Source organism: Schistocerca cancellata, chromosome 1, assembly GCF_023864275.1.
Source record: "Schistocerca cancellata isolate TAMUIC-IGC-003103 chromosome 1, iqSchCanc2.1, whole genome shotgun sequence".
Lineage (NCBI taxonomy): Eukaryota > Metazoa > Arthropoda > Insecta > Orthoptera > Acrididae > Schistocerca > Schistocerca cancellata.
In genome coordinates this window covers 951,306,384-951,328,121 of record NC_064626.1, presented here as the reverse complement: position 1 = coordinate 951,328,121, position 21,738 = coordinate 951,306,384, and the positions used below count along the sequence as shown (strand labels likewise).

General features: G+C 45.4%; 1 protein-coding gene across 1 annotated transcript in view; it reads right to left on the bottom strand.

Annotated features, from left to right (window-relative positions):
• LOC126088246 (uncharacterized) overlaps positions 1–16,010 on the bottom strand; it is a 206,978-nt gene extending 190,968 nt beyond the window's left edge. Inside the window, exon 1 of the mRNA XM_049906379.1 lies at positions 15,899–16,010. Within this exon, the coding sequence (XP_049762336.1) occupies positions 15,899–15,928 (30 nt within the window). The 5' untranslated portion in view covers positions 15,929–16,010. The remainder of the gene's footprint in view (positions 1–15,898) is intronic.
• Between the last annotated feature and the right edge of the window lie 5,728 nt (positions 16,011–21,738).

The following is a 21,738-nucleotide window of genomic DNA, read 5'->3' as shown; positions in this document are numbered from 1 at the left end:
GATGGGCACCATGAAGCGACAGCGGGGCGTTTCACCAGCTGATTGCCAGTGCACAGTGAGAACAGTAGCGCTCAGTTTCGACTGTCACTGACACACATTCCGCTTAGGCTGTTACGAACTTACACGCATGAAACATGTTTCGCAATGTAGACACTTTCAACAGTAGCGTTTGCTGTTCGTGAGCAATTCGTGTTCAGAATATCAGCGGTTATTTAATAGACTGCTGATTAGGCAGTAGGTTCTAATTTAGAATAGAAATGAGCTATACCTATACCTCACAATAAGGCAAGGTAATTGTTCAATTCCTAAGCAAATGCGACCTTTCACACAACAACATTTCAAGAATATCGGTAACTTTTAGCAGGCGACACCTCTAGAGACTGAAGATCTCAATGTATTAGTTGCGCACGTCAGTTGTCTCCTCTGGAAATTCTGAGATCTTAGGTTTTGTGAGCGTAATGGTGTCAATGCGTCACAGATTTTGAGTAAAAGAGAATTAATTGTGTTTTATTGACAATAATTACATTTAGCATTTAAGACTATCTTAGAATGCGGAATTTGTATATTTATTGTAATTTTGGAAAAATTGCTTTCTCTATTGTAACTGTGGCACAAGTAGCTGGCGCGAGAAGTGACAAGGCCCATGCTGCTCGTGGTCTTTCTGCTGGGAGAAGTTACTGAGCAGAGTCATGGTAGCAATATAGTGGAGTGTACGTTTTAACTGTGGTTCTCTTCTTGCCCAGATAGCTGCATGGTTATTACAATGCATGAAGTAATGTGATAATTGGCAATCTAAGGTAACGTGAATTTGAGGCACACAGAATGTGTTCGCAGCTTCGAATGTGGACAACCATCAACTGTATAATGGAATGCCGACAGTGAAAGTTTGTGCCGGACAGGGTTCCGAACCCGTATTTCCCCCTTATCGCGAGCGATCGTCTTACAATTAGGCTATCCGAGCACGACCCACGACCAGACCCCCAAGAGTGAAACATGGAGGGAGTTCGGTGATGATTTGGGCGGCTAAATCGTGGAATTCCATGGGCCCCGTAGTTACTCTGCAATGTGTCCATTTTGGCTGATCCAAGTCCATCCCATGGTACGATGAGCCGCGCGGGATTAGCCGAGCGGTCTTAGGCGCTGCAGTCATGGACTGTGCGGCTGGTCCCGGCGGAGGTTCGAGTCCTCCCTCGGGCATGGGTGTGTGTGTTTGTCCTCAGGATAATTTAGGTTAAGTAGTGTGTAAGCTTAGGAACTGATGACCTTAGCAGTTAAGTCCCATAAGATTTCACACACACACATGGTACGATGTTTGTTCCGCTATGGTGACGCTGACGACAAAACCCCTGTTCACGCAGTTCAAATCTCCCACGACTGGTTTTGTGGACACAAGGAACTGTTGCATCTTCCCTAGCCTCCACAGTCAACAGATCTCTGCATTACTGAGCATTTGTGATCTAATTTGGAGAGAATAGTGCGCTATCTGCATCCACCGTCGTTACCTGAACTTGCTACTGTTTTGAAGGAAGAATGCTATAAGATTCGTTTGGAAACCATGCAACACCTGTGTTCAACCATTTCGAGACGACTGGAAACGATTTTGAAAGCCGCCGTATTAGACACTGTAACGTGTTTTTCTTGTGTCTATATTTTTGTCCAACCCTCCCAATTTACCCATTACTATCATGTGCTAGTTTATTAAGAGGAGCATGTGGTTCCTTTCCAGAACGTGTATTTTATTTTTCTAGTGTTTGAGGTTTTTTTCTTAACAGTAACAGTAATGAAGACATTCCGCAGTCCAGAATCATCCTCAAGAAATTTACTCAAATGTCTGGTGCTCTAGAATTCGCTGTGCAGTGTAACGGAAATATTGTTGCCTAGTTTTAAAATAAATTCATCGCCATTTTTGTCAATATTATAAGGGTGGTATCCCTGTTCATTATTGCAGTCTTAATATCCAAGAATTTTAGGGAAATTTTAATGAAGTATATGAGCGGTCATGAAATACTAATATGTCAGTGGCCAATAGAAGTATTTATCGACCACAAAGCAGTGTAAATGGGCCAAGCCCGTAAACTGGTTACTTCTTTCCACGAGACAGCATTTTTATCGTTTAACTAAGGAAGCCTTTGGACACAATGTCAGGCAAGTACACTTTCTTTATAGTGTATCCGACGGCCCGTTTCATTAGCGCTCAGCGAACGGCGGCCGCACCACGAGTGACTGGCTGCTACGAGGGCAATGCTTCGGCGAAGGGTGACGTCACAGACGGCTGCGCAGGCCGCAGGGTTGTCCACGGTGCACGCACTTCCTGCGGCCAGGCGCGGCAAAAAGGAAGCGCGCATCCGCCCGCTTTTTGTACGCACCGCACAGCCGGGTAGCAGCTCCGCCCGACCAGCTGCGCGCCCTTTATCGTCGCAGCTAAGTCGGCAAGGCACTGTTCCTGAACTAACTATTGTCATTAACAGTGTAGGTGCTCCGTGACAGGTGATCATCGCACGACCACCACAGGAAATCTACAGCAGTGATTCAAAGCGGATGTACTTTCTTGGATGCTGCTACGTCTCACAGCTGATTAGATTCACATGAAATATATGTCATTAACAGATGACGTGCATGAAGTAAAGGTCAAGAAAATTATTGCTGGTACTTATGTATACTCGCGAGATCAATCCTGTTCTCAGTAGTTGGTGGGGACCTTATTTGTGTAATCTTCAAAGCTCTACCACCTGTGTGGATCGATTTCTGGGGCAAGTAGGTGAATGATTCAGGCTCATCTTTACTTGCTCTTGAACACGGTCTTGGGTTCAGAGGTCCCTAGACCCTACCATGATGGTGGTTACTTTATCCTTATTTTATTTTTGTTTACTGAGGGTCCTTCGCTATAGCACGACGTACCTTTACCCTGTGTCACCGTTTTGATGCCACGGAGCCAGCGTATTCCAAGTGCCTTGATGTTGGGCCAAGTTCTTCAATTTGTCGAGAAGTCTTCTGGTTGATGCTTGGATACATTCCTTTATGAGTGGCCAGTGAAGCTCTAGAGTCTGGCCCACTTGGGTACATAAAAGTAGTATGCAGGAGCACCTGCTCTGGGTAGTTTGAAGAGGCTGACGGTGTCCCGCGTTTAGCAACCTTATATTGGCGCGTGTAGAAAGTTGCTGAGCACAGTCATAGCTTAGTTCTGGTATGTAGTTGTGTGTTGGCGAGCAGAAACAAACATTGGGAAATCTAGCTCTAGAAAGAGTCCGAGGTATTTAATACAATCCGTCCAGTTTAAGGGCCGGTTGTGGAGAACCAATCTGCCTCGGAGATTTGGTCACCGGCGGGTGAACATTACAGCGACCTGTTGGCTATGTTAGAGTTCCTGTGGCGACAGTCACTCTCTGATATGCTGTCACATTTGATAACCTTGGCTGGCCTACTGTGTTATATCGACTAAGGGAACTTCACTGTCCTGATGTTCTTTACCATTTTTCTCATAGTCTTATTCACAGTGAGTCCAAGTAGGCGTGTGTTTCATACGGTTAGTACGTACGTTGTCTTGTCTATCATTATTGTATTGTTTACTTTTCCCACTTTTCTTTTAAAGATGGGAAAGAGAGAGGTTTGTATGTGAGACATGTGAGGTGTCAGCAATAACAGTTCGTGGTGCCGTAAAAGAAGAGTCGATATTAACGGCATTGGTTATAGATCTTTTCTCTTACAACCATAACTGGGAGATGGAAAATGGCGGAGTGCAGATAGTCAGTACGCGATAAATCGGAACAGAGATTTTTCGACGAACAACTGGACTGCGTTAACTGAATCAGTTTAAAGACATACTAACTGTTAATCTACTGTGAGTGTTTAAAAATTATGGAAATGTTTCATAAATACCGCTACCAGTCACAAAATTTGTTGACTACTTAAAACGTTTAATTAGCAACACCTTTCGAGGATAGGCCTCACCATCAGACTACAGTGACAGTACAAAAACATTTAACAAAAGAGTACAACTATGCCGGTGGCATGTGGTGTGGTCATCTTTGTTCTTGTGACCATAGCGCTTGCCAAGACTATGCGCGTTGTACATTCTTACCAGTTTATTTTTACAAATAACAGCTAAGGTCTATAATCAACAATAAACTCTGCATAGCCGGCCGGAGTGGCCGAGCGGTTCTAGGCGCTACAGTCTGGAACCGCGCGATCGCTACGGTCGCAGGTTAGAATCCTGCCTGCCTCGGGCATGGATGTGTGTGATGTCCTTAGGTTAGTTAGGTTTAAGTAGTTCTAAGTTCTAAGGGACTGATGACCTCAGATGTTAAGTCCCATAGTGCTCAGAGCCATTTGAACAATTTTTGAAACTTTGCATAAGCTAGAACTCAGTAATTAAATTTCGACATATATGATATGTGGAATTTCTTTGTAGTCGAGAGGTTAAAGAGTCGCTGTATGTTACCGTAGCTGCAAACGAATTCGATACGCTGAAGTCAAAAATCTTAATGACAAGAAGTTCCCTTTTCCTATTTTCGGATGGAGCAACATTCTGTACTGAAAACAGAATCTTCATTTAAACTTTTCATATATCGTTTTCCATCAATGTCGAAAATTTCTTTCTATCAATAACCTTGGATCAAGTTCCTCCTCGATCCTAGTCAGTTGCACTACTGTACTGCTCCCTCTCAAATGACTGCGCTCTGGATGTAACAGTAAACTCTAACTTTACTCTAATGCTTCACTTTACAGGAAACTAAGAAGACTTTTGTGTGTTGAGCTAGGACGCCGATACACTAATAGGTGGTTACGAGTCACAAATTGCATCTCTCCTACCTTTTTACAGGTGACTTACTGTTCTTCCAATGACATAGATCGACGATACTTGCTACTAGTAGAATGTTGCCACGTGTTGCCGTCGTGGGGCAGACGGTTAATAAACCGGACTGGACGAAATAAAGCTACCTAGGATGATATGAAGTCCTGTTTTCCTCTCGATGGGCGCGTAGACGCGCAGCGTAGGCTAGTGCAGACAGTGGTATCGCTAGCGGGGTCGCGAACCGGCAGCGTTTGACACAAAGGGAAGGGCGTCGGCTCTGTGTGGCGGCGACCGGAGGCTGCCAAGATAGGACATGAAAGCGGCTGCTATGCACAGGAGCCACCGGCTCCTCATCAAAGCCTGTGGTGGTGGTGGCGGCGGCGGCGGCATAGACAGCGTACCGCGTCAATCACTGAAGAGGGCACGGCTGCTGCTGCTGCCACGAGTTACAGGGAAAAGGCAGCAGCCGTGACTATACAGTACGTTCCTCCTATGAAATTGCTGTACAGCCTCCAGGGTTGTACGGCGACAACGCTTCAAACAGCCTGATTAGAAATTTGTACAGGAAAATCCATAGAGAAAAGACCTGCGAAATGCAGCAAACTTCCCGGGTCAAGTCTACGCAGCGGTATTAACGATGTCTACTCTTGTACATTGACCACCCATAACAACCTGAACAAATGATGTGGCGGCTCCCTAACCGTAGACCAGAAACGAAATACATCACAAAACACTGAGAACTGAAATAAACTTTCCGAAATCGATCTGCAAATAAAGTACGGAAAGAAACGGTAGCCGTTTGGTGGATTCTTTTCATCTAGAAAATGAACAGCGCAGCTACGAGCCCAGACACGTGTAACTTAATCAGGACGACAAGCTGGAACGAAGAAAGTTAGTGTAATATCCGGTCGAGGACGAGGTCAATCATCCCCATCCTTTTCGAAGGAAACATTTCAGAATTAGCCAGAAGTGATTTAGGTAAACCACCGAAAACCCTGATCTGAATGACTGCAGGGGGATTTGAACTGAAATCATCCAGAATGCGAGTCCACTACGTTTCCAGTGTGCCACCCTGCTCGGTTAAAACACTGGATAAATTAGAACAACGCGAATAAAACTATGCGAACTGCAGAGAGGTTGCTTACATGATTTTCCCTTCCTTATCATAGAGTGAAAATAATGTGTCGACTGGAATGCCATTATGTCACAGAAGTGTTGTTTTAGCAGCTGCGGTCTTCAGTCCAAATACTGGTTTGATGCATCTTTCCTCACTACACTCTCCCGTGAAAGCCTCTTCATTTCTGCGTTGCCGGACGGAGTGGCCGTGCGGTTCTAGGCGCTACAGTCTGGAGCCGAGCGACCGCTACGGTCACAGGTTCGAATCCTGCCTCGGGCATGGATGTGTGTGATGTCCTTAGGTTAGTTAGGTTTAATTAGTTCTAAGTTCTAGGCGACTGATGACCTCAGAAGTTAAGTCGCATAGTGCTCAGAGCCATTTGACCCAATCTCTGCGTAGGTTTCGTCCAAAAAGTTCGGAGACTGATTTTATTCCTGGCGTACAAGTAATATCGCCGCCGCAACTAGGCAGCAGCTACAACTGACAACTGTAAACAACAGATGAGCATTCGACCAGCCAGTTGTGAGCAGACGGTCTCAACTAGTGCACGTGTGACCGTACTGTGCCAGCGTTGGTGTCACAGTCGGAATGGAGCGACATCCCTGTATCGTGTTCAAGACATTCTCCGGCATGTTTTGAAGAAGAAGAAAGTGCCTCAAAAATTTGACCCGCACATCTTGATGCCCGAACAAAAGCAACGTCGGGTGGACGTCTGCCGCGACTTGACTGAAATTCAAAGCGCCGACAGTTCTTTTTTTAAAAATAGTACCACGAATGACAAAAACTTGGTTGTATCAATACGAAGCTAACAAAAACTAAGTGCAGAAATTCACACGAAATGTCAGTGCTTTGACGGCAAATCGACATTCAAGCCAACGTGACAGTCCTGTACTCTACCTTCTTGGGATCTTGTTGTCACCTATTCTTCGCTTTCAAATGTTTGGTTTACATCCTGAGCTTCTTCTGCTGTGTTTTCGCAATCGTTCCAATTCATTTAATGTTTTCTCCACGTCATAGATGTGCTCATATGCGATGTCGCATCCTAGATACTTAAAATATTTAACTTGCTCCAAAATTTTGTTATTCAAGACTACTTTCGATCTTACTGGTTGTATGTCCTGAAATGCCATCAGTTTTGTTTTATTTACAGACAATTTTAGGTTATATTCTGATACCATCTGCTGCAAATTATAGACTCCCATTTGAAGATCATCTTCAGTCTCCGCAGTCAGTAGTATCTCATCTGCATGTAGGACTGCATTTGATGTAGTGTCACGATCTATAAGTTCTCTTTGCAAAATAGGAATTTTTATTTTCAGTTTAAGTTCATGTGTCATCAAAACGCGGGTCGCTAGGGATGGAAAGATGACAAAGATTAGGGGTGAAGTTTGAACCATCTTAAAATTCGCCACAAATGGTTCTCAGAAAATACGTGAAACATAAATCCTTTTCACAGAGTAAGGATTTCAAATTCAGTCATTTCTGTTGAAAGAGCACCGCAAGAACTTAAACTTCTCTTGTTCTCGATCAGTCTTATAGCTTATTTATCTTACTTGTGATATTGTTTCATGTATCGATTTCAGATGCTGTTGTTGTATTCAGTCCCAAGATTGGTTTCATGCTGCTCTCCATGCTGATCTATCTCCGAGTAGCACCTACAACCTACAGCCTTCCGAATCTCCTTACTACACTCCTCTCTTGGTCTCCCTCTACTATTTTTACCCCTCACAATTACCTCCAATACTAAATAGGTGATTCCAGTTAACACTGTCAAAAGGTTTCTCTAAGACCACAAACTCTAAACATAAGTTTGATTATTCTATCCTCTGAGGTAAGTCGTGGGTTCAGTATTGCCTCGCATGCTCCTGCTTATCTTCAGAATCCGATCTTCCCAGAGGTTGGCTTCTACCTGTTTTTCCTTTCAGCTAAATTTGGCATTATGTAAAACAAACAAATAAAACGCCTTTCCTTACTATAAGGTACTCTTTACGTGTAACCCCCCCTCCCCCAACCCACGATGCTGATTTCTGTAACATTAAAACATTCTTGAAAAGTTTAAATGGTTCTTATGTGAAGCACAAAATAATGTGTGAATACATACCCAGTATGGGTAAATCGCGGTACATACATCTGACGCCAGTTTATACGCATAAAACTAGTGAGCTGGGACGAACTACTCCCCGCAGAGTAGGTGCCTCCTCTGCGCCACAGAGCACACAGGACACAGCGGTGTAGGCGCCGCTTCCCGCCTGGCGCCCATACCACCCCGTCAGTCTCCCGCTTCAGTCAACACTCTGACAAGCGCAAACACCGGCCAGCGATGCGCTCCTATCACGGAACGCGTCTCCCTGCGTGTGAAATGCACTCTCAGTAATTAGAACGGAAAAAAGGCTGTATCTACTCAAAATGCAGGGAACTTTTGTGACACGTTTCCTTGTCACTCTCTTAACATCATTAATGATGTTAACTGCCCGCATCTCTTGGTCGTGCGGTAGCGTTCTCGCTTCCCACGCCCGGGTTCCCGGGTTCGATTCCCGGCGGGGTCAGGGATTTTCTCTGCCTCGTGATGGCTGGGTGTTGTGTGCTGTCCTTAGGTTAGTTAGGTTTAAGTAGTTCTAAGTTCTAGGGGACTTATGACCACAGCAGTTGAGTCCCATAGTGCTCAGAGCCATTTGAACCATTTTTTTAATGTTAACTACACAAATAAAATATACAGGTCCTTAAATGAAAATCTCTCTTTGTATTGCAGCGTATGAAACAATGAATATTTTGTGTTAAATTTTTTTAAAGTGTGTTGGACGGACATAGGAACCCTTACTTCTAGCTTTCGCAGGAAAAATCTATACTTCAACCACTCAAGCCGAGCATGAGCATAGGGCGACTTTCTAAAAATGCGTAGTGCCAGTTTACCTTCCCTAGCCTTTCAAGCAGCAAGCTCTTTCATTTTCCATGATGTTTAACGACGCAGGTTTAAGTTCCAGACAGGACTTCAGTTACTCTCAGGAGTGCTTAAGTCAAATTTCAAGAAGGCTCAACACACTCTCTCTCTCTCCCTCCCCCCCCTCTCTCTATCTCTCTCTCTCTCTCTCTCTCTCTCTCTCTCTCTAACACACACTAACACACACACACACACACACACACACACACACACACAGAGAGAGAGAGAGACAGAGAGAGAGAGAGAGAGAGAGAGAGACGCTCGTACATCTCTCACAAACACATCATAGATACCGTATTACTTTCAACATGTCGCCTTCAACTACCTATTTACTAACTAATCTTGTTTTCCACTGTACACGAAATGTACTTGGTGCTTAGTCTGTTGCAATAATTCCAAACTTTAGTCTCTGTACATGGATTATAAGCAGTGAATTCCTACATACAAGCCGGCCGCGGTGGTCTAGCGGTTCTAGGCGCTCAGTCCGGAGCCGCGCGACTGCTACGGTCGCAGGTTCGAATCCTGCCTCGGGCATGGATGTGTGGGATGTTCTTAGGTTAGTTAGGTTTAAGTAGTTCTAAGTTCTAGGGGACTGATGACCATAGATGTTAAGTCCCATAGTGCTCAGAGCCATTTGAGCCATTTTTTGAACCTACATACAAAATACAATAAACCAGGTATTGAGTTACACATTATTGCTTAACAAAGACGTCAGAAGTTCAAAGTCGTTACCGAAAAAACAAATGGTTACACCACCATCACTAAAGCGTTTTTAATCAGTTGTTGTTGTTGTTGTGGTCTTCAGTCCTGAGACTGGTTTGATGCAGCTCTCCATGCTACTCTATCCTGTGCAAGCTTCTTCATCTCCCAGTATCTACTGCAACCTACATCCTTCTGAATCTGCTTAGTGTATTCATCTCTTGGTCTCCCTCTACGATTTTTACCCTCCACACTGCCCTCCAATGCTAAATTTGTGATCCCTTGATGCCTCAAAACATGTCCTACCAACCGATCCCTTCTTCTAGTCAAGTTGTGCCACAACCTTCTCTTCTCCCCAATCCTATTCAATACCTCCTCATTAGTTACGTGATCTACCCACCTTATCTTCAGCAGTTATAATTTAAAAATTACGCACAGATGATCCAAAAGATTACGAACACCTGCTTAATAGCTTGTTTGTCCGTTTTTGGAACGAAATACATCACTGATTGTGCGTAGCGGGGATCCGTCAGTTTGTTGGTATGTTTGTGGAGGTATGTGGTATTGGATGCCTACGAACAGGTCATGTAATTCTCGTAAATAAGGTCCTCTGATTTGCGTGCGCGGTGATGGCGCACGATAACGCTCCAGATGAGTTCCGCAATATTTAGATCAGGCGAATTTGGTCGCCGAGACATCAACGTGAGTTGACTATAATGCTTCTCAACCCACGGTAGCACGGTTCTGGCTCGGAGACACGGAGAATTACACTGCTGGAGCCGGCCGCGGTGGCTATGCGGTTCTAGGCGCTCAGTCCGGAACCGCGCGACTGCTACGGTCGCAGGTTCGAATCCTGCCTCGGCCATGGATGTGAGTGATGTCCTTAGGTTAGTTAGGTTTAACTGGTTCTATGTTCTAGGGGACTGATGACCTCAGATGTTGAGTCCCATAGTGCTCAGAGCCATTTGATCCAACACCGCTGGAAGTTGACTTCGCCGTCGGGGAATACATCAAACTGAAGGGATGCAGGTGGTTCGCAGCTCTGTGTGTCTTTCATTACGACAGGTCCTATGCGAGCGCAGGACAATGGCTCCTATAGCGCGATACTGCTCCCATCAACCTGCGCCCGTGCGTGCTGCACGTTTCGAGCCGCCGCTCACCTCGATGACGGTGTTTGTGGGGACGACCATCGACCTAGTGTTGAATAAATGTGATTCACCCGAAGAGCCGACACGTTTTCATTGATCGACTGTCGAATGCCGATGGCCCCGTGCCCGCTGCAATCGTAATTGACGACGTCGTTGGATCAACATGTGGACATGTAAGGGTGGTCTGCTGCGGAGCTCCATGTTCAGCAATGTACGATGAACGGTGTACTCAGAAACACTTGTGCGTGCACCAGTATTGTACTCTTTTGGCAGAGAAGCCAAACATCAGCAAGTCTCCTACTTTACAGAGCGGACAGTGCTACAGACCTCTCAAGTTCTGTGAAGAGTCGTGGACGTTCAACCATTTAGCGCCTAGTGGTAATTTCACTGTCCTCCTACTTCTTTCCGCTTACGTCAGTAGCACGTGAACATTCGACCAGTTTCGCCGTTTTCGAGATACTCAAATGTTCAAATGTGTGTGAAATCTTATGGGACTTAACTGCTAAGGTCATCAGTCCCTAAGCTTACACACTACTTAACCTAAATTATCATAAGGACAAACACATACACCCATGCCCGAGGGAGGACTCGAACCTCCGCCAGGACCAGCCGCACAGTCCATGACTGCAGGACCCCGAACCGTTCGGCTAATCCCGCGCGGCTGGAGATACTCGTTCGCAGTCTCTGAGTAATAATAATCTGCTCTTTGCCAAAGTCGCTTACCTCTCATTTGAGCCCGTATCCTCGCTAGAGTGATTCCCTGTCCGTGTCTGGTCCGCTTATTTACTTTTGTCACCACGTCACGTGCCCGCAACGCTACCAGGCGGCATCCAACGTCACGGTGGGCAAAGGTCGTAATGTTTTGGCTTATAGATACTGAAAGGCTGTTTGACGTACACCGAGATAATTTCAAATGGTTATTTATAGTTTAGGTTTAGAAATAGGTTCAAATGGTTCTGAGCACTATGGGACTTAACATCTATGGTCATCAGTCCCCTAGAACTTAGAACCACTTAAACCTAACTAACCTAAAGACATCACACAACACCCAGTCATCACGAGGCAGAGAAAATCCCTGACCCCGCCGGGAATCGAACCCGGGAACCCGGGCGCGGGAAGCGAGAACGCTACCGCACGACCACGAGCTGCGGACCTAGAAACAGGTATTACATTGCAATCCTTTTGTCACGTCTACCATACAGTCACGTCAACGCAAGGTCAGTTACGCAGTCTGGATGAGAAGCGTACGTTGTGACTGAATTAGTACATGCACTCTACATACTACAGCTATAGCTTTACAATATCAGTGAAACAGGTAGTTCACAGCGTCTGAAGCGGTCGCCTCCTACCGACAGTGCACTGGAAAAATCTAGATTACATTCCTTGGCCAGTCAAATTCTTCATGTCATGCTGCCGTAGTCAACAACGAGTATGTTAATTGTAGTATCTGGCAAGGAAAACGTAACGACAGTCAGTGCTCCTTCTTAGAATAGCCCCTGAGTTGCACCACACCGCCTTAAACGACTCGGTGAAAGGTTACATGATTTCCATCAGACTAACATGTAAATCAATACCACGGTTGTAATATTTAACGTCTTGTCGGCGACGATGTCATTACAGATGGAACACGTGCACAGGTGGGGTATGATGGGAAAGGAACTCAGCCGTGTCTTTTACAAAGGAGCCATCCTGGCATTCGCCTTAAATGGTTTAGGGAAAATCTGAACCTAGATTGCCCGACGAGTATTTGAACTACCGTCCCCCAGAATGCGAACCCAGTGCCTTACCCCTAGTCACCTCGATCGATGTCTTGTTACAGAAATGTTTAGAAGTTACCCTTCTCAAAAGGAAGAAAATATTTTACCTCTGTGTCACATTCAGCCGTGGGCTGCAACTTTACGAGGCAGCGTGTACGAGCCAGAAGGTTGGCAATGATGACAGTTTGCTGCCGTGCTGTCTCCTATGATGAAGAACGGCGTGCTGCCGTAATTTATTAAACAAAACACCGGGAGTTACCGTGGCATATCACGCGATTTCTCGTGCAGATTGGCCGTTGGTCTACCCCTTGCATACGCGAAAACTCTGATGGTATAACACGTCATCAGCGAGAATCGTCGCCCCCTTGCGTGTAGAACACGGCTCATAAAACTGGATATGGTAAGAAGCGGCTTGCGTGTGCTCCTTCCGCACTATTTGCGATGGAGGCAGCAGAATTGCTGTACAGTTTGTCTGAAACATTTATCTTCCTAATGGAGTCCCATGGCACTTTGACGAAAGAACGTCGCCTCTCACAAAGATTTGCATACGAACTCAGTCAACATCTCTCTAATAATCTCGTGCTCGCTGGTGCGGACAGATATAAACAAAGCACATTGCCGCACAACTCCTACGATCAGATTTCCTCCTCTATTTCGAGCTGGCAAGGATACCAAATACACTAGCAGTACACCAAGAATAGGTCACTGATGATATCGTACACCGTCCCCTTTGTGCAGGCGCCACCCTTTCCCATAATTCTTCCAATAAATCTCTGTTATCATTTTACTCTCCCTGCAAATTGCTCTATGTTCATTCGACTTCGTACCGGTTCGTACCTCTATTTACACTAAATGATCGATTGTCGCGGCCGAGTGTTAATATCATTCTCGGAAACTACTGAGTTCTTCCTCAGTCTCACGTGCATTATCCTGCATTAATCCACATTTAAGGCAAGCTGCCATTCTTTACACGGAGGATATGTTCATCCCCTGTACTTCTATTTTGGTGTTGCGCTCAAACAGATATTTCATCATTAATTGAATTTAATTATTACGGCGTAAACTGTAGACGTTTCGTGCAGAACAGCTAACAGCATGCTTTCTCGGATATTCCAACATTCAAGCGGCTGATTGGCAATCAGAGTAATAAATAATAATAATAATAATAATAATAATTATAATTATAATTATAATAATAATAATTATTATTATTATTATTATTATTATTATTATTATTACTACAAAAAGTAGTAGCAGTGGTAGCAGTAGGAGTGTAAGTTGTGGTGGTGGTTACAGAAATAGTAGTAATGGCCTTAGTAGCACGACAATCGAGAGCCAGCACATGCCATATAAAGACGAACACCCAACATGACATTTGAATTCGCCGGGATAAACAATCTTGTTGCGTCGACATCTTAGTTTTCACGGGTGGAGCACCACTTTAGCTGGGAAACGTTGGGGACAAAAAAATGGTTCAAAAGGCTCTGAGCACTATGGGATTTAACGTCTGAGGTCATCAGTCCCCTAGAACTACTTAAACCTAACTCACCTAAGGACATCACACACATCCATGGCCGAGGCAGGATTCGAACCTGCGACCGTAGCGGTCGCGCGGTCCCAGACTGAAGCGCCTAGAACCGCTCGGCCACACTGGCCGGCCCGTTGGGGGACAGAATTGGCCATTTCTTTCAAAACACTCATGACATTCGCCTATAGTGATTTAGAAGACCATAAAGATACTAAATGTGGATGATTACAAATGGGATCAATCTACGCTCCTCCAAAATGCAAAGCCATACTAGAGTAATTCACGTGAAAAACAAGAACGCTCTTAAAGGGGGGAATTTAATGCAAGTCCTGTGGCGCCACGTCATGAAGACAAGCTTTCAGTACCAATAAACTGAAGTTTTCGATTCTACCTTTAGAATGCTGGCGGTAGCAATGCCTCCGTGAGAGACGCAACATTGCGTCAAGATTATTGTAGAATAGCTCTTACAATTGCAAGACTGTCAATTTCGTGTAGTATTAGCACAAAATGGAACTTCGTGACACATCTCATACACGAAGACCGTAGTTCAAGGTTTAGCTTTTAATTCGTCGCGTACATTCTAGGTGGTGTGTGTGTGTGTGTGTGTGTGTGTGGATACGCATACTTTGATAACATTTAACTCTAATTAATTCTTCATTCATTAAATTTGCGGTTAAATGAAGATATAGCAGCATTATCCGAAAACGGCTCTGAGCACTATGGGACTCAACATCTTAGGTCATAAGTCCCCTAGAACTTAGAACTACTTAAACCTAACTAACCTAAGGACGTCACACACACCCATGCCCGAGGCAGGATTCGAACCTGCGACCGTAGCAGTCCCGCGGTTCCGGACTGCAGCGCCAGAACCGCTAGACCACCGCGGCCGGCTTCCGAAAACGAATCTGTTAATTTTCCCAACTGCTGCATGAGTTAAAATAAATTTCTGACTAATGGAATCGGGCGTTAGTGTTGTTTTGACGACACGTGTAAGTGTTACCGGGCTTGGTGAGGTCAAACGGAGGCTAGCGTTATGGTCCATATGTACGGCATGATTCCGCAAACTTCTGGTTCTGTGGTTCATTAGAAGAACTGAATTTCCATCTTGTACGTAAGTGTAACTCTTGCTCGTCTTCAGTAAATGTTTTCAGTTCCAAGTGGCGAATAAAAAAAAATGGCTCTGAGCACTATGGGACTTAACATCTGAGGTCATCAGTCCCCTAGAACTTAGTACTACTTAAACCTAACTACCTACGGACACCAGACACATCCATGGCCGAGGCAGGATTCGAACTTGCGACCGTAGCGGTCGCGCGGTTCCAGACTGAAGCGCCTATAACCGCTCGGCCACATGGGCCGGCCAAGTGGCGAATAACTGTTACTCTTAAGCACCAGATAAGCAGCGTTGACCTGGTAACCGAGGACGAGTGGCTGCAAATAATAATAAAAATGTGCTGCTGTTACTGTGTACGGAGACCGGTGGCTCGTTAGCATCGGTAAGCGCTCCGTAGAAATTTACGCAGTGTCAGCGTAAAACATTGTTAATTTCTACTTGTCCGTCGTACGCAGATTTCCGTACGTGCATTTTCCATCCTCCTCTTTAACGTCCACCAACAGCAACAACAACGCTATATGACGCAGAAGACCTATGTTTAACAGATGTGTATTCTGATTACTATAGCCGACCTTTTTACACTTTCCACGTTTAGTGGAATATGATTTCAAAGAGAAAATCGTAACTTTCCATGCTCGTTAACAGCTCTGTTGCAAATGACAGTCGGTGAGTAAACATGTGTGAGTGCACCTGGTAACGCTTTATGTTTCTGTAACACGACCATAACACTGTCGAGGTACTCTCGCCGAGTCGAGAATGTATACTGTTGACTGTACTGCAAGCAGATGCGTGTAGGCGGACTCACGCGGCTGGACTTGGACAGCCGGGCTCCCATGGCCGCCTCCCATGCTGACCGCAGCACAGCCGGCGCGCCGCGCGCTTCGCCGCTCTTCCGAGACACCACGCGCCACGCACCCACGCACCTCGCACCTCCGGTCTACCACGCACTGCCACCGAGGCGGGCACGCACTTTGAGCACGCGGCATGCGGCACGCGAAACACACGCCGTCGGCCGAGCGCATGCGCACTAGAAGAGCTGCGTGCTCACCGTCTGCGCATGCGTAGCTTACTGGCACGAGAAAGCCAACAGAGCTAAGGCAGTAGTCCCGGCAGGAGCCCGCACGCCAGTGCTGTTCCTGGCTCTACTTACGGAACGTGTTTTGTGCTCATGCACTTTGACGCCTTTAGAGAACTAATATCTTCATTGTTAAGATGAACGCGGATTCCATAAGCAGAGATCTTGCGAAACTTACCTCGCTCTGTTCGTTCATGAAATACACACTGCCATCCGTAATAGAGCCCAGGTTGATGGTGTGTTCTTCGACTTCTGAAAGGCATTCCTTACAGTTCTGTACTTTACTGAGCAAAATACGACCCTACCGAGTATTGGACTGTGTTTGTGCCCAGATTCATGACTTCCTTACAGACAGAACTCAACACGTTGCTCTTAACGGGACAAAATAGAGAGCTTTAATGTTACTTTGGGAGTACCCCAAGGGAGTGTTACAGTATAAGTTTGCAATATATGTAAATCATATAGTAGACAGGCTCAGTGAGGATGTTCGCAGCGATGTTGATGTCGATAGGAAGGTTGCAACGCAGGAAGATATCGAAACGCAGAAAAAACTGCGGATAATGGAATGACAACACAAAACGAATTCTGGGACTTACTACTAGTTGTTTCATCGACTCTTGTGGTGTTCATCAGTCGGGGACCCTTATCAGTTGGAGTTAGAGGAGATGTAAAGAGTAGGGGTATGCATTGACACGGGATCGTTTAACAACTGCGAGATCATTACGGAGATGCTCAAGAAACTTCAGTGGCAGATGACACATGAGAGTCGTTGTCTGACATAGAGAAGTTTACTGTTGAAATTCCGAGAGCGTACGTTCTAAGAAGAGCTGGGCACCATATTACTTCCTCTAACGTAAGTTTCGTGAAGTGAACACCTCGGTATCAGAGCTAATACAGATGTTTATCGACAGTCATTCTTCTCACGCATCATTCGCAAATGGAAAGTGGCGGGGGATGTTACTGATACCAGAGAAACTTAGCGTCATACACCGTAAGGTGGTTTGCCGAGTGTGGATGTACAAGTACTTGTCCCCTGGTGACGACAGTCTTATAATTCTGAGAGGATGTAAACATGGTGAGCCGCCCGGCGTGACCGAGAGGTTCTAGGCGTTGCAGTCTGGAATCGCGCGACCGCGACGGTCGCAGGTTCTAATCCTGCCTCGGGCATGGATGTGTGTGATGTCCTTAGGTTAGTTAGGTTTAAGTAGTTCTAAGTTCTAGGGGACTGATGACCTCAGAAGTTAAGTCCCATAGTGCTCAGAGCCATTTGAATCATTTTGTAAACATGGTGAACGACACACACGCATTCAAAACTCTCAATGACACTAAATACATGTGGAAAATGAGGTAGTTAACCATGAGCAGTTAGCTATGACTGTCATAGAATTTCAGAATTTGCAATGTGTAGGAGGTGACAAAGGCGTTGTTTGTGGTCTGATTTTCTTCCACCTCAGTACAGTCACGAAGCATAGGAAATCACTAGGGTTCGATGGAACGGAACTGTGAAGTTACGTGGCTCTTACAAATTACAAGAATATCCCTCACATCTTTACAGAGACTTTACATGGCACTGTAACTGATCTCGGCCAAGGAGTCAGGAGTTCTTGCGATCCCTCATTGAAAAATCGCGAAGGCATCGAAAGATCTATCGGGGACAAGATACGATACGAACTCTTATTTGAGAGGAAAGCGAAGCAACGCGCTATCCAGCCACTAAGATTAAAGAGTGCCGGAGACTACTCCAGCGGAAAGTTTGAGCAGTTCTACAAACGAACCATATTCGATTCCTTCGCCCTCTACATCTCTAAACCTGGCACGTCATTAATTCTCTCTGTGCCGGCCGTGGTGGCCGAGCGGTTCTAGGCACTACAGTCTGGAACCGCGCGACCACTACGGCCGCAGGTTCGAATCCTGCCTCGGGCAAGGATGTGTGTGATGTCCTTAGGTTAGTTAGGTTTAAGTAGTTCTAAGTTCTTGGGGACTGATGACCTCAAAAGTTAAGTCCCATAGTGAAAAAAAAATCCTCTCTGTGTTTACGAGCAGTTAGTAGCTAACCTTCGTTCTCCAAGAACGTCCCGGTATCAGTATGTCGGCAAGTTGGTGGCTACTCAATTAGCGAAAAAGAAATCACACATCTACAGTTGTAAACGTGGCACGTTTGGTTTAAGAGCTCTGAAATGCAACAGCCTGGTGCACTATATGAACCAGTTTCAAAAAGTGCCAGCGCAACTAATATTTAAAGAAGCGATAGCAGTAAGTCACCAGAGAAGATCAATGAAACGTATGTAGCAGACACTAAAAACAGCCTTTCAGTGGCAAATACGGCCACAGTACAATTTGGTCACAAGTGACTTAACCAACCTAAGTAACGGACAATAAATATACGAGTAAAACATGTTGACCTAACAACTTCATGTTTTGTAAGAAGATGAAGAGACGCCAATTGTTCAGCCGGAAGTACCAGTTCAATTTGGTTAGGGTGATGGTAAATATTTCAAAGTAATATTAATGGTACATGCATGGCATTGGCGCTGAATGTCCTCAAGACTTCGAAAGTGGATGCACTGATATAAGCTCGAACATTCAGCCTATGCTCGCAAGCAGCAGTAATTATTTTCAGTCATATCGTGACACACGAACAAAAAGTCGCTGAAGCTTGCTAATCAGGCCTAAATGCATAAATATGTATGGTTGTGCACTTCACGAAGCATAAAAATATTATAGTAATAGCCCATTACAGTCATGGAATCAAAACTGCGGCCGGACATTTCGTATCGCCTCCTGATTAACCAAGCGTGTAGATATGAAGTGGAACGATTACAGGCGCTCAGTTATACATAAGGCAAATGACTCGGTACGATTCACTGGTGCAATACCTGGAAATCAAAATTCGTTTACGGAAGAGATTACTTATTAATCACTTGCAGGATCTCTACAGCAATACTCCTGAAACGCCTGGGATGCATATCAGAATCTCGGGCATAATCAAAGAAGAGCATTAGGAACCGAGACAGATTTGTTTGAATGGAGACAGATGCATCATGTGAACAGATGTAATCCGATGACTGACAGAGTGCGAATGTAAACCTTTCTGGCTTCACTGAAGAAACTGTGGCAGCTTGAAACCAGATCATAAAAAGTAATGCTCCACAGATTTTGTGTGACGGCGAATGCACAACAGGATTGGCAGAAATTCAGTTACCCAGCGCACTTCTTCGGTGAACATATGGAGCGAGATGAAAGACAGTATACGTAAATTGAAGGAGGAAGGGGGAGAAAGAAAATGAAAGGGAAGGGACTACTGATGTCACTGCATCGGGACTACACGCGGAATCAGAGGCGACGAGTGAAAATGTGGGTCGGATCGGGATTCGAACCCTGGACGTCCTGCTTACTAGGCAGGTGCATTGACCACTGCGCCACCCAGGGAACAGCGTTACCGCAAATGCGCGAACTATATCTGCATGCCTCACGGCCGACCCATATTCACAGCGAGCGCCACCAGTTCGCGGTCGCTGTCCATTTCGTCGAGCTCGCTGCTCTGAGATTCCCGTCGGAGGTCAGACGTACTTGTGCATCCGCACTGCAGAAGGTGGATCCATTACCCATCTAGGCGAATCAGTTAACTGAATGCGTGGTGTCTGTTCTTTCGGACATGTCCCAAAGAACAGACACCACGCATTCGTACAATGAAAGGCAGTGACGGGCGTGTGACGTCAGCTGCACTCTACTCTCAGTGATAAGCTCCAAACGTCACCTCCGATTCGGTAGATCATCGCAGAATTTAGAGAGGTGAAGATTTTGGGCGCTAATCCTCAAACTACTCTGGGATAAAACTTGGGGCTTACGATTTACGAAACATTTATTACGTTATGTTATTACACTAGTCAGTGAAAAAGGGTGCTAACTCCTATTACGGTGCTTGTAGTGATATTCCTAAGGTGGCACAAGTAATTTGTAATGAAATGAAAGGGGTTCAAATGGCTCTGAGCACTATGGGACTCAACTGCTGTGGTCATAAGTCCCCTAGAACTTAGAACTACTTAAACCTAACTAACCTAAGGACATCACACACATCCATGCCCGAGGCAGGATTAGAACCTGCGACCGTAGCGGTCGTGCGGTTCCAGACTGTAGCGCCTTTAACCGCTCGGCCACTCCGGCCGGCCGAAATGAAAGGGGAACTTCTACACTGTCACATCACTTACACGCTTGTTGAATGTGTGGAAATGGTAATAAAGCACAGTTTGGTTCAAATGGTTCAAGTGGCTCTGAGCGCTATGGGACTTAACTTCTGAGGTCACCAGTCCCCTAGAACTTAGAACTACTTAAGCCTAACTAACCTAAGGACATCACACACATCCATGCCCGAGGCAGGATTCGAACCTGCGACCGTAGCGGTCACGCGGTTCCAGACTGTAGCGCCTAGAACCGCACGGCCACTACGGCCGGCCCACAGTTTGGAATGGTGGTCTGAGCACTATGGCCTTGGTTACCAAGAATATTTATAATTTAGATAAATCTAAGATATTGCTGATATAAGGATGTCATTGATTACTAGTACATCTCAAATCATATAAAGTGGGTATCGACATAATTTCAGACATCTCTACAGCAAAATTACATCTGGGTCTGAGAACATGCTGCTTACTACTAGTACACTAACCAGAGGGGAGTGAACAATCATTCACCAAATACTGTTACGATATTCTTTATTTATTTACATGAGCGGTTTTGAGATAGACAAACCCCGGTAGAAACGACGAAGAACTGCCTAGCACAGTCGCAACTGCCCGTACTACTGTGAAACAGGCAGTAGCGATGTCTACAAGCGCTGTAAATTTTTTTGTGCTGTGTAACCGTGTACTGAGACTGGTGGTCGTCACTTTCAACATCTGCTTTGAGCTTAAAATGTTGGCGAAAGTGTAAGTTATTTCTGTCAATAAAAAAGTAAGTATTCATTTGTGCCCATCTTGAATTACTCAGTTTAGGGGCCCGTGCAAGCTGTTTCATACTGTCTCTACAAATTGGGGTCAACCTGTATTTACAAAACCAGTCCAACGAGGAAACGTTCTGTAATAGTTTACGTAAATAATTTTAATAACTGAGACTTCTTTGGTTTTTAAGGTTAGCTGCGTCCAGAGACTTACAATAGCGGCATGCTATATTAACAGGCAATAAATTTCTGTACCTCTGTCGCGATAGCGTATCACTCCATTCCTAAAGTGTGTCGTGACTTTGTACCTTTTGAGTGAAATACAGTAGAATTTCGCCCTCCTCTTAAACGAGGAAACAGTAGACCGCCACATCCATAATGTCGATATCGTGGTCAGGCAACGTCAAGTTTCCCAGTAAATTAAATTAGCGAAACACGCGACGGCGAATTTCCTTGTAAAGCCAAACAAGTAAATGCGGCTGGTTAGGAACTGGGAGCACTGTGGCCCAGACGGAGAGCCTGTTAGGTGAGGGTTAGGAAGGGCCCAGCTTTGCCGGCTGTTGCAGACACCCCCCGCCCCTACAGCCACCTCCCCCGGCTGGCGCCAGCCGCCCTAACGCCTGTCTAATGAACG